This window comes from Geotrypetes seraphini, chromosome 6 (assembly GCF_902459505.1).
Source record: "Geotrypetes seraphini chromosome 6, aGeoSer1.1, whole genome shotgun sequence".
Lineage (NCBI taxonomy): Eukaryota > Metazoa > Chordata > Amphibia > Gymnophiona > Dermophiidae > Geotrypetes > Geotrypetes seraphini.
Window position 1 is genome coordinate 249,324,756 of NC_047089.1, and position 13,930 is coordinate 249,338,685.

The window sequence follows — 13,930 nt, forward strand, 5'->3', positions numbered from 1 at the left end:
TCTGGGCTCTCACCGTTCAAATGAAACTAAATGAGACCAAAACAAAACTGCTTTGGCTCGGCCCGAAATTGGATCAGCTACCCTCCCACATCCCACTTTCCTCTGGCACCAATCTGTAGCTTCAGCATTCTAGCAAAGTTCTGGGAATCATCATCGACTCTACACTGTCCTTTAACGACCACATCAACTCCCTAGTAAAAAAATGCTTTTTCAATCTTCATATGCTAAGAAAAGTCAGATCCTGCTTCCACCAACAACATTTTGCTGTCCTTGTCCAATCCATCATCCTATCCAGACTTGATTACTGCAACTCCATCTACCTAAGCCTAACAAAGAAAAGTCTCCTCAGACTCCAACGGATTCAGAATACTGCAGCTAAACTAATCTTCACAAAAGGCAAATTTGACCATGTCTCCCCGCTTCTGTCTAAGCTTCACTGGCTCCCAGTCACTCTCAGGGTTCACTACAAATGCGCCTGTCTCACCTTCAAATCTCTTCACGGCATCCTTCATCCCCTCTTTCCACTATCCTGGCTCTCGAGTACTCACTCCACCAGATCCACCCAAAAATTAAAACTATCCTTCCCATCTCTAAATGGCATTTCCCATACAGGAAAACTTGGAACATCCCTCCTCTTCAGGATCACCGAGCTGTGGAACAGCTTTACTGCCCATCTTCGGAGTTCAACCTCCCTCCAACACTTCAGAAAACATCTGAAAACCTGTCTTTTCTCCAAATGTAACTACCCCCCTCTCCATTATTCTAAGTCCCCTCTTTCCTTCCTGTTTACCAAGCCCTTCTTCCTTCCATTGGAGTTCCTTTCTTTGTTATTAATTCCTGTAAACCGTGTCGAGCTCCACTTCCGTGGAGATGACGCGGTATATAAACTTAAGGTTTAGTTTAGTTTAGAAGTGGATTGAATGAAGTGAATTGAGGAGAGGTGTCACATGAGCATAATGACACTGGCGAAATACGAGGCATGTGGCAGAATTCTGAACAGACTGAAGGGGAGAAAGATGGTTTAGCAGAAGACCTGCGAGAAGCAAGTTGCTGTAATCTAGGTGAGAGGTAACGAGAGCGTGAATGAGTGTCTTGGCAGCATGCTCTGAAAGAAAAGTCCAGATTTTAGCAACATTACATAGAAAGAAGCAACATAAGAACATAAGAATTACCGCTGCTGGGTCAGACCTGTGGTCCATTGTGCCCAGCAGTCCGCTCATGTGGCAGCCCTTGGTCAAAGACCAGTGCCCTAACAGACTAGCCCCACCTGCGTACGTTCTGGTTCAGCAGGAACTTGTCTAACTTTGTCTTGAATCCCTGGAGGGTGTTTTCCCCTATGACAGACTCCAGAAGAGCGTTTCAGTTTTCTATCACTCTGGGTGAAGAAGAACTTCTTTACGTTTGTACGGAATCTGTCCCCTTTAGAGTGCACCCTTGGAGAGGGTGAACAACCTGTCTTTATCTACTAAGTCTATTCCCTTCATTATCTTGAATGTTTTGATCATGTCCCCTCAGTTTCCTCTTTTCAAGGGAGAAGAGGCCCAGTTTCTCCAATCTCTCACTGTACGGCAACTCCTCCAGCCCCTTAACCATTTTAGTCGCTCTTCTCTGGACCCTTTCGAGTAGTACCGTGTCCTTCTTCATGTACGGCGACCAGTGCTGGACGCAGTACTCCAGATGAGGGCGCACAAGTTTTGGTGGTCTGTTGGCTATATGAAGAGAAGGAAAGAGATGAGTCAAAGATGATTTCAAAGTTGCGAACCGACGAGAAAGGGAAGATGAGAGCATTATCAACCGAAATAGAGAATGGAGGAAGGAAGGTTTAGGAGGAAAGGTAAGGAGATCAGTCTTGGACATGTTTAATTTTAGATGGCGGCAAGATACCCAGGTAGCTATATCAGACAGGCAGGCTGAGATGCAGGCCTGGATTCCCAAAAAATTTTGGGCGTAGAGAGGTAAATTTGTGAGTCATCATCATACATATGGTACTAGAAGCTGTTGGAGGAGATTAGAGCGCCAAGGGAGGAAGTGCACTACTACTACTACTACTATTATTTATCACTTCTATAGTGCTGAAAGGAATAAGCAGCCCTGCACATTTTAACATTTAATAGATGGTCCCTGCTCAGAACAGCTTACAGTCTAATTTGGACAGACAGACATGACATATAGGGTTAGGGATGCAGAACCCAAGGTGAGAGGAGAGATGGGCTTTTAAGTTGGACTTGAACACTGCCAGAGACAGAGCCCGTCATAGTGATTCAGGCAGTTTGCTCCAGGCATACGGCGCAGCAAGACAGAAGGGACAGTCTGGAGTTGGCAGTGGAGGAGGAGGGCACAGATACTGGCTGAGCGAAGCTCACGGAGGGGGGGGGGAACATAGATGGAGGTAGGTGAAGAGAGATAATGAGGGACTGTCGAGTGAATGCATCTGTAAGTCAATAAAAGGAGATTGAATTGTATTTGGAAATGGATGTGGAGCCAATGAAGTGATTTTAGGAGAGGATAACGCGAGTATAGCGGCTCTTATAGAATATGAGTCATGCAGCTGAATTTTGAACAGATTGAAGATGACCGAGAAGAAGACCTGAAAGTTGTGAGTTGCAGTAATCTAAGCGCGAGGTGATGAGGGCATAGATAAAGGTTTTGGTAGTGCAGATGTAGAAAAGAAGAGGTCCCAGAACCCTGAGGTATGCTGACCGATAGCGGAATGGCAGCGGAAGAAGTTGCTCCAGAGCATACGCTAAAGATGTGATGGGAAAGATAGGAGGAAAACTAGATGATAAAACCCTCTTAATAAAAACAGACGATCAGCTACCTAAACAAACAGGGAGGAATGGGATCCCTGCTTCTCTGCAAAGAAGCTTATTGTATTTGGATGTTGGCAAATCCCATATCCATGTATTTCCAAATGACTTATATTCTGGGCAAACGGAATGAATTGCCAATCTAAGCAGAATCTTTCAACCTCGCGAATGGGCTCTTTTCAAACACACTCTACAATTCCTCTTCCAAAAATGGGGCAAACCAAGCATAGACCTCTTTGCATCTTCCCTAAACAAGTGAAAAATCTACCGTTCCAAAATTCCAGATCCTCACAGTTTTTCTCCAGACAAGTTCACCATTCCTTAAAATCAAAGTCTAGTTTACACATTCCCTCCAATTCCTCTGATCTCAAATGTGATTCAAAAGACAATACAGGAATCAGCATACTACCTCTCTCTACTCAAAAGCCAATAAGGTTAACTATATTTCCAATACTCCTCACTCAACACCACAAATTCTTCATTAGAGAATGACATGGGGACAAATTTGTCCCTTTGAGTTCTGACCCTGTCCCATCCCTCCAAGCTCTGTCCTCGTCTGCACAAGCCTTGAATACTTATGATTTTAAAGTGTTTGAGGCTTGTGTAGTTTGAAGACAGAGCTTGGAGGGATGGAGTAGGGACAGAACTCACAAGACATGACAGGGATAGAGGTAAATCCCGCATGGACAAATTTGTCCTCGTGTCATTCTCTATTCTTTAACTCAAGTTCAGTTTTCCAGCCCTAACAGCTTGGAGGATCAAGGGTTAGATATCACTTCTCTTCCAAGTGTCATCCGAGATATTATTTCAGCAGCCAGAGAGCCTGCAACTCAGAAGTCATATTTACTAAAATGGAAATGTTTTTCTTCGTGATGTGCCACTCTTCACCAAAACCCATATTCGTGTCCAGTTTCAATCATCCTTCAGTACATCTTTTACATCTAATTGATTCAGGACTCAAGACCTCTTCAGTCAGCGTTCAATTAGCAGGCATTTCAGCTTTTCACAGTTAGAGAAGAAATTAATATTGTCACATCCCATTATATCCTGTTTTATCAAAGGTTTGTGGAACATTTGACCTCTATTATAACTCCCTTTTCCTCAATGGGATCTTAATTTAGTTCTTACTCAACTGACGACCCCACCAGTTGAACCATTGGATACTATGTCCTTGAAATTGTTGACATTCAAAACTCTTTTTCTGGTTGCTATTAGTTTAGCTAGAAGAAAAGCTGTCCTCCAAAATCTTTTTGCTTGATTGCCTCCTCCACCTTTATCATAAGAACATAAGCGATGCCTCTGCTGGGTCAGATCTGAGGTCCATCGTGCCCAGCAGTCCGCTCACGCGGCAGCCCAATAGGTCTAGGATCTGTGCAGTAATCCTCTATCTATACCCCTCTATCCCCCTTTTCCTAAGAAATGTATCTGATGTGACAACCCTTAGCTAGGGAGATACCAAGTGTACTGCATTATCCAAGGAGAAAGCATAGTTGCTTACCTGTAATGGAGGTTCTCCATGGAAAACTTGATAATGCAGACACACCTCCTGCCTTCCATCCCCTCAACAACAAAAAAGAGACAACTTCATTTCCAGGATGGTATCACTTAACACTACTTCTTCTTAGCTTGGAATTGACTGAATTTCAAATCCTATGATGTCACAAGGTGGAAATATTGTGCACTGCTGATTGAAAGGAGAAAATTTCAACAAGCTAGAAAGGGCTGTTCTGCTTCACAGGCTACCGACAATAAAATACCAAATGTATCTGCATTATCCAGTTATCCATGGAGAATCCCCATTACAGGTAAGCAACTAAGCTTTCCAGCACTTCATTTTCTTATTAGTCATAATACATGCTATAGAGAGTATATTATCAGCATCAATAATTGGGAGTAGTTATAAGTGTGTACTTATAAATCTGAAGTTATCACACTCCTTAAGTGGAGAAGAAGCCTAATGTTTAGCCTAATTGCAGCTCTACACTCTCGAAGAGCTTAGGGAGAGGGGAGACATGATTGAGACATTTAAGTACATCACGGGACGGTTCGAGGTGGAAGATGATATCTTTCTTCTCAAGAGACCCTCGACCACAAGAGGACATCCGCTCAAACTCAAGGGAGGGAAGTTTCGTGGAGACGCCAGGAAGTACTTCTTCACGGAGAGAGTGATTGAGCATTGGAACAAGCTTCCAGTGCAGGTGGTCAAGGCACGCAGCATCCCAGACTTCAAGAACAAATGGGATACCTATGTGGGATCCCTACGAGGTCATGCCAAGGGATAGGGTCACTAGGACTTGGATGAGCGGGTCAGTAGAGTGACAGTATAATTACAATTATACTTTAGGGGGTCAGTGGTCTTAAGAGGGTGGGTAAATAGTGTGGGCAGACTTGATGGGCTATAGCCCTTATCTGCCGTCATCTTTCTATGTTTCTAGAGCAGTGGGCTGAGAATCAGGGAAGTCAGGGCTCAAATCCGACTCATACTCCTTGTAAAGTTGGGTAAATAAGGTACAGACAAACCGTTACATCCTCTGTGGATATGAAAGTACCCCCTGTACCTGTGTAATGTGGATTGAGCTACGACTGTAAAAGACATGAGCTATGTCCAAATCCTCTCTTCCCTCCCTGAGATTAACAAGCCAGTAGTTCCCAAATAGGGTTACTGTGGGCTCAGCTCCTGGACACCTTAAAGATTCAACTGTCTGCAACTTGACTTTATGCAAGGCTAGCTACCCCCGAGCTAATTATACATACATCTAAAAAATTCAACACCACCACTTGCTTGGATCTGAGCAATAGCAGAGCATTATATACCTCATTATTACAACAATTGTTATCATCATCAGGATGACATACTCGATTCTTGCATATAGTTTCATATGAACTGCTGAATGAAGATGAGGTAGAGAAAATAAAAAGTAGGTAATACTTCTATTCACATCAATGTGGGGACTTTGTTTCTAGCACTGTGTTGTTTAGCAGGAACATACAGTAGAGGCAAGCCAATGAAGGGTTATGATAGAGGTTTGGGGACTGTGGTTAAGTTTTAAGAACTTAAATACATATTCTCAAACGTAGAAGAGGATTATGAGGACATGATCATATTTCAACAAATTATGTAAAAGCAGCATAAGGTTGTAAGAAAATATATATTGTGGCAGGGAGCCCGGGCCGGGTGATAGAAATCCAGTGCCAAGCACCCGGCAAGTCCCTATTCCCTCTACAGAACCTAGGTTTAAACCAGAAACATTGCAGTACAGAAAACTACACATCCCAATAGCCTCTAGTTTGCTTCCTGTGCCAATAGGAAAGAGCAGGGAGGAACCGGGGTTAGAGGGGGATGGTATCTAAGTTTTCCCGTGTCTATTCTTAAGCCTAGAGTAGTGCAGCTGGGAGAAAGTTAGACAGACTTGTGCTGCACCTTTTAATCCTGTCCCTTTAAGAAGAGACAGAAAATTACCTTGGCTTCAAGCCAGGAAACCTCTGCTGTGCCCCCTGTTAGTAATTAGGGGGAGGGGCCTGACATGTGTGAGCCCTTATCCTCCAGCAAAGCTGGGCCAGAGGAGGAGAGCTGGGAGAACAGCTGAGGGAGAGCTGGAAGAGAGGAACAGCTGAGAGAGCCGAGTAGCAAGGATGGAGATTTCCCTGCTGAGGAATTGCCTATGCTAGAAGCCCTGCATGGTAGCACAGCGTGTAAAGCAGGTCAGAGTTTCAAAGTTATCATTGAGGAAGTTTGCTGCTCTGCTTGCTGACCGTGAGCAATTCTCTCTGGGCTGAAACCTGAGCCCAGAGCACCTGAGTAATGCCGTCTGAAACGGACTCAGCTGAATGAACGGTATAAGGAAAACCAGAAGCTTCCTGCATTCTGTGGGACAGTAAGAGAAGCTGGGGTTTTGAATGTTTTCCTCTCAAATATGTGAGCCGGTGTTTTTGAGGGAGAAGACCGCAGTATTGTGAAAGTTATTTTTGCCTTTTGTGTTCTTTCTATTTTTCCTGTGTTGGGAAATTGTGTGACCCAGGGAAGGGGTTACAAAACCCGAACTGGACTTTTCAAACTCATAGCCCTATGACAAAGGGGAATTCGGCAGAGGGCTTCCAGGAAAGGAAAGCCTTTTACTTTTGATGTTTTGGAATGAGAACTGTTTACACCAATGTTACTTAACTTGCTGGACTGTTCTTAAGAGACTGTAGCAATAAGACCTCCAGGAGTGGGGGGAAAATTTCTTTATTCGGCATTACGTTTCTTGCTGGGAAACAGCCTGACCCACAGGTCTAGGACGGGGCTGCTCCCTCAGCACTGCACAGGGAAAAACCCTGGTTTTGAATGTGAGGGTTTTTTTTCTCTTTTTTCTGATTTGGTAAAGTTTATAAGAAGTGCCAAAGCATGAATACCGGGTCTTGTTGATGGACTTTGCTTAGCCTGGAGGCACTCCATCTGTTTTGTTATATTTGCTCGATTATGCCATCTGACATGACTGTGAATTGAATTATTATTTCCAATTAAAGGAAACATTGGCTTTGCTTTTGAACCCAGTGTGGTTTGGTTCTTTTTAGCATTATCTGAAAAGCTTAGCAGGAGTACACCAGTGGGCCTGGGAGCCACTGGCAGGTCACAAACAAATTCTATTCCTTGTGGCATGGGGCCCCGGGTAGGTCACACCGGCCTAGCCCAAGCGTCCCTGCCATATCATCTTAAATTAAACTTTTTTAGGTAGTCATTCGAAGTAGTAGCTCAAGGTGAGCTACATTCAGGTACAGTAGTGTTTTTGTTCCTTTCCTGGAAGGGTTTACAATAAGTTTGTGCCTGAGCAATAAAGTTATCATTTATTGTAACAACGTTATATTACACTATGAGTGTTTATGCATGCAAGCTTATCAGATAAGTCTATATCAGGATACTAAAATTTAAAAAATCTGAAAAAAATTAGGTTCTTACCTTTGCTAATCTTCTTTCTTGTAAATCTACACTTTATTCCGGGACTAGTGGGTTATTATTTCCCCCTACCCACCAGGACTTTGTAGGAAGCCTCAGAATTTCAGAGACTTAAACCGCTCCCCATCACTATGTAAGTACCCCAGCTCCTCAGTCAGTATAAAAGCAGCCAGGAACATCTGTAGAGGACAACAAGAGAGAGAGAAACAGGGACAACTCCCCAACAAGCAAATCAATTCTGCTCATATCAACAAATGCAAAACAGCAACAATGAAAAATAAGAGACCAAGTCTTTCTTCTCCATAGTGATTCCTCTGTCCTATTAATCTCTTTCTCCTCAACAACGCATTTCCGGTCCTATTAACTCTCCTCTTCCCCCCTCTTAAATTCAATCAATTTGTACCTCGCTTAATCTATTGTAAACCACATAGAACTTAATGGTATTGCGGTATATAAACTGTTTTATTATTATTATTATTAAACAGTATAAACCCGAATGACAAGACAGTGAGTGCTATAGGGAGACACAGCCTTCATTATCAGAAGGGGGGGGGGGGTGCCAGAACCAGGGACCACCCTCCAAACTAAGTGCTAAACCCATTCAGATGACACTCTTATAAAGGCTAGTCTGAAAACAGAAATCCAGTTTATCAGCACTTGTAAAGGCAGACAATCTGCGAATCAGCAAAGAATGGGGCGGGTTCCAGGAATAAAGTGTGGGTTTACAAGAAAGAAAATTAGCAAAGGTAAGAACCTAATCTTTTGTTCTTATACAATCCCACTTTATTCTGGGACCAAAATTTCATGGTGGGACTGATGAGCTTGCTGCCAAAACAGAGGCACCAAAAGCAGCATCCTGCTTGGCCACCACATCAGTCCTGTAGAACTTGGTGAAAGTATGTAAGGAAGACCAGGTAGCGGCCCTGCAAATCTCGTCCAGAGAAACAGCCAACGACTCTGCCCAAGAGGATGAAACACCTCTGGTTGAGTGACTCCACACTGCGAGGGGGGCTTTCTTTCCGGCTGCCACATAAGCTGTGGAAATGGCCATGTGAACCCACCTGGAAATGGTAGCTTTCAAAGCCTGCCAGCCTACCTTTGCAGGCAGGACCCGCCAGAACAAACAGGTGATCAGAGAGGCGAAACTCATTGGTGACCTCCAGATATTGCAATAACAGTCTGCGCACATCCAAGGACAGTTCTGCTCTCTCGACCCAGAGGAAGCAAAAGCAGGAAGATGAACTTCCTGATTCACATGGAAAGCAGAATCCACTTTTGGGAGAAAAGAAGGGACAATATGCAGAATCCGTATTACGCAGAAAGGGATCCCTGGAGTCCGAGACCCTGTGTGCTGAGATAACAGCCGCCAGGAAGACCATCTTGATTGTGCAATCCATCAGAAATGCCTGCTCCAAAGGTTCATAATGCGGACGTGCCAGAGAGCAAACAACCAGATTACTATTCCAGGTTGGACAGGGAAGGCGCAATGGAGGCCGAAGTAGCAGAGTGTCCCGCAGAAACTGAGCTATATCCAGATGAGCTGCCAGTGAGACCCTCATAGAAGGAGGGCCCATACACAATACATCAGAAATCTGTACATGGAGCAAAGCTATAGCTAGGCCCGTCTTCAGGCCATCCTTCAGAAACTCCAAGACCTGAGGAATCGATGGTCGAGATAGATTCACCAGTCGCAGGGCACACCAGGCCTGGTAACACCTTCAAGAATTCACACAGGCCGCCAACTGTGGACTTCCTTTTGTTGTGAAGCAACATGGCAATCACAGTCAAAGGATAGCCCTAGCTAGTTAAGGCCTGCCCTCAAACCTTTTCAAAACATCATCCGTAAAGAGGCGGACAGAAAACTGCCTAAAATGCGAAGAAGGGTCAGCATCCCAAATCCGGATGCTCAGGGTGGCTGAGGAGACCAGTCACAGCAAAAGCATCAGATAGATCCAAATTAAATACAGTGACAGGAGACAGCAGAATCATAAAGAGGGCTCCCAATCAGGAAGCTTTGCCACAGACGCAACAGACCAAAAAAGCCCCGATGTGTACCCGCCAGCTGTGTCAAACGAGCAGGGTCTGAAGATGCACCATTCAAAGGAGCCGAATAAAATCTGGTGAAAAGGCTCACTCTGCAACTATGGCAGGGCTCTATTGAGGTACATGCATCGCGCCAAAAGAGTCCCCAGACTCTTAATGCAGGCATTTTGCACCAGACTTCAGAACAGTCTCTGGGCGAGATTTTCTTCAGAAGGCACAGACCCAGGCCTGCTCTCCAGCTCAAGATTACTCGGAGGAAGCAAAGTCAGAAGCCCCCTCCCCCAGTGCTCTACAGCATATGATACACAATAACTGATCTGGCACCAATCTGGTGCAATCAATGTCCGCATTCAACTGGGGAGCCCAACCCAAATGATTCTGAGTCAAATTGAGGGTTTTTTAAGGCAGAAATAAAGGTTAGAAAAAAAGATCTATTTTAAAATCCAAGATGGCCACCGTCACAAATTTGTGCCAAAAATAAACAAAAAAATGAAATAAAAAAATATCAATTTGGGGGTCTGAGGAGGTGTGGGGCCTAAACCCTAAATATAAACACTAGTTAGGATAGAACTAACCAGAAAATACACAATAACTCTGTCCTCTTTTATTGAGAATGAGGAAATTGAAACAAAGCACTAAGTGGAGAAAAAAGACCTCACAAAATAACATAGAACTTAACATAACAGCTACTGCTGAAAGCAAGTACGTTCACTTATCAGACAGAAAAAAAACTTCACTTCAGTGTAGCAAAATTTCTTAAGTGTCTCAATTAACAATAGGAAAAACACAAAAATAAAAAAGTCATAATCCTGCTCAAATTCAGTATTCATGGAAGTTCACCCTATAGCAGTCCTTTACTGGTGAACCATTTACAAAATCCAAACAGCATAGGAGCAATGGGAAGCAGAAAAGCAGTGCTGTATCCCAGAGTGCAATAGTCAAAGGCTGCCACAAATAAAGTCAGAACACAATCCAAAAAAATAAAAAATTTGTGTATATAACAGAATACTGTATATAACAGCATACTAAAAACTTAATCCTGCAAAATAATCATTCAGTTCAAGCAAACAGTTCAAAATAGTCAAAAATCCAATAGCAGCCTATAGAGAATAAAACTCTACATAGCTTTAAACAGCCACTGCACAGCTCAGCCAACTCACTCCTCCGTTTCAGTTACAGAAATCAGGGGAATAGCTTCTTCACAGGACATTAGTCAGAAACTGCTCTGAATGATTAGAATCGTCGCTTTAAAAACCAGTCAGCAGATGACATCACCAGAGCTCCACCTACAGGAACGCCCTTCATTCCACCACATGATTCAGGCCAGCTTAGGGCTGCCAGATTTTCCAATTGGAAAATCCGGACTCCCCTAGACCTGCGTGATGTCATTGTGTGATATCCGTGCATGAGCGGATTTCCTCCCTGCCCGATGTGATTTGTGGAGGCTTTTCAAAACCCAGACAAAGTGCCAGGTTTTGAAAAGCCGTCCGGACCACTGGACATGTCCGGGAAAATCCAGACGTCTGGTAATCCTAGGCCAACTGAAGCAACAGATTGCAGACCAAATATCCATCGCTGCTCTTTCTGACACAACTGGCGTCGAATTTCACTGCGCCGGGCAGTCATCTGTAATTTGTTCCAAAACCCAGCAGCCGAAAGATGAGAAAACATGCTGTTTAGCAATGCAATGTTCTACCAACGGCTCTATAACTTTCTCAGCAGTCACGCAATGTCTGTGCTCTGTAAGTTGGATCCTCAGCTGCCTAGAAGTCTGTTCTACAACTAAACCCTACCCACAGAAACTGTGAAAAATGTCTTAAATCGTTCCACAAGCCACCCCCGAAGTTCCCATAGGAAATAATGGAAGTACTCACAGGTCTGTAGTGCCTTTGCTTGTCAGCGTTTTTAAAAGTAGTTGAGTGCAGAAAAAGGACTTTCTGTCTCGGAAACAGCACCAAATTTATAGAATGGAAGATCTTCGGACTGCCAGCTGGCCAGACACCGACTACAACCTTCGCCCCCACGGATCCTCTGCCACGTGTGGTTGGGGGTGGGAAAAGCAGCCTGTTCCTTGAAACCCAAGTGGGTTTCCATTAAGACACACACAACCTGCGCTAGAAACCTGTGACAGGGTCACCGACCATCAGACTCCCATGTGAAGGGACCCCGGGTACTTCAAGAAGGTGGCACTTTGCAGGCTGGCTCCACAGATCCACCAGAGTTTCTCTGTGAAGCTGCAATCTGGCGCCGCAGGACTGCGTCCATTTTTCTGACAGGGGACCACCGGGGAGGGGTCTCAAGGCACCGAAGCCACCAAGAAATGAACTTTAAGTGAAAAAATAAGAAATAGAAGCTGCTTGCAAAAATTGTAAATGGATTTGTTTACTAGCTCTCAGGCTAAGGGGGTGCAGCATAGGCTCAGAAAAGTTGTGAATTTCTGCAACACCTGGACTGCAGGTTGGGATTTAACACCTAGCGTATGGAATTCAGAAGGGATGTAAGAGAATAAATATTAGAATAATCTCACCTTCATCAACAGAAAGTCATAAATTCTTCACAAATAATAATAAAAAGGCCCATCAGAGGGGGTATATGTAATTCAAACAAGCAGTGCTTTACCATTTGCTGCTTACTTTAAATCATGTCTCTACTTTGTTTAATATAAATTTTTATGTATACAGTGTTCCCCCGGTCATTGGTTTGCGGTCCCAGTTATTCACGGTATTTTCCAACCGCGAACCGCCAACAACAAGAGGGCAGCCGGAGCGCCGCATGCAGGAAATCACTTGCGGTACACTCTGACTGCCTCTTCCTGCACTAAGTCGGGCCTTATCCAATCAGGAGCTGCTTTGACACGCATCTCCCGATTGGATAAGGCCCGACTTAGTGCAGGAAGAGGCGGTCGGAGTGTACCTTGAGTGATTCCCTGCACTCGTGGCGCTCCGGCTGCTCTCCTGCTGCCCTCTCCCGCTTCCCTCTTCAGGCTCCCCTATGAAAAACTGTATTTGCGGTTTTTCAAGATTCGCGGGGGTTCCTGGAACAGAACCCCCGTGAATATCGGGGGAGTACTGTAATTCTTATGCTGTTTAAAATTCTAGATTTTTAAATTGAATGCTTCTTTGTGAACTGTTTAGAGTTATGGGCAGAGACAGTATATAAAACTGCATATTGTATTAAACTGTATTGGGTTCTGCCACTGTGGAATGGTTTCTGGAAATATGGCAAGGACAAATAAAACACAAAAGATGACTTAACTGAAGACTAAAGAAAGAGAAGATTAGGAGAATAGGAGGATCAGTCTGTCTAGCTCAGTGGTCTCAAACTCAAACCCTTTGCAGGGCCACATGTTGGATTTGTAGGTACTTGAAGGGCCACAGAAAAAATAGTTAACGTCTTATTAAAGAAATAACAATTTTGCATGAGGTTAAACTCTTTATGGTTTATAAATCTTTCCTTTTGTCTAAGTTTTAATAATAATATTGCCATTTATAGCTAGAGACGTGTACATGATCAAGAAACTGTTTTATTTTACTTTTGTGATTATGATAAACATACTAAGGGCCTCAAAATAGTACCTGGTGGGCCGCATGTGGCTCCCGGGCCGCGAATTTGAGACCACTGATCTAGCTGGACAGATCAAATAATTTGAAGCAGAACAGGTGGGTAATGTGGAGGTAAGGGGTAACACATGCACAAACAAGCCTTCTAGGTTTTTCTGAGCCCTATGAAAGCTAATATTCATGGCACCACTGGATGATGGCATCAGTAAATTGCTGGCTCATCCTGCTTGTCCATGGAGAAAATACCATTTATCAGAGTCCTAGCAATACAATTAAATATTTCATTTTTTTCTGCTTAACCTACAAATGTGAGCTATGTATTAGTTAAATTCATGTTTGTATGTTCACTGAATGGATACAGTCATCATGTTAACTCTGTCTAGATGAGGTGATAATATAATTGTAGGAATCCTTACCTCATAAACACCTGGGGTAATCGTAGGTGCAGCGATAAAAACAACAAAGGGAGCAAACTCTGATGTTCTTAGGACCTTCAAAGCCTGCAGAATGGATAAACAAGAATGACTGTAGAAAAGCAATTAATTATACAATTTGCATGCGTGGATCAAAATCGGATCGGCAGAGAG

General features: G+C 43.7%; 1 protein-coding gene across 11 annotated transcripts in view; it reads right to left on the reverse strand.

Annotated features, from left to right (window-relative positions):
* Positions 1 to 13,930, reverse strand: part of CASK (calcium/calmodulin dependent serine protein kinase) — a 770,397-nt gene that overhangs the window by 23,423 nt on the left and 733,044 nt on the right. For all 11 annotated transcript variants that reach the window (XM_033947671.1, XM_033947669.1, XM_033947668.1 and 8 more), the window contains one exon: positions 13,760 to 13,843. In XM_033947671.1, coding sequence (XP_033803562.1) covers positions 13,760 to 13,843 — 84 coding nt within the window. The remainder of the gene's footprint in view (positions 1 to 13,759; positions 13,844 to 13,930) is intronic.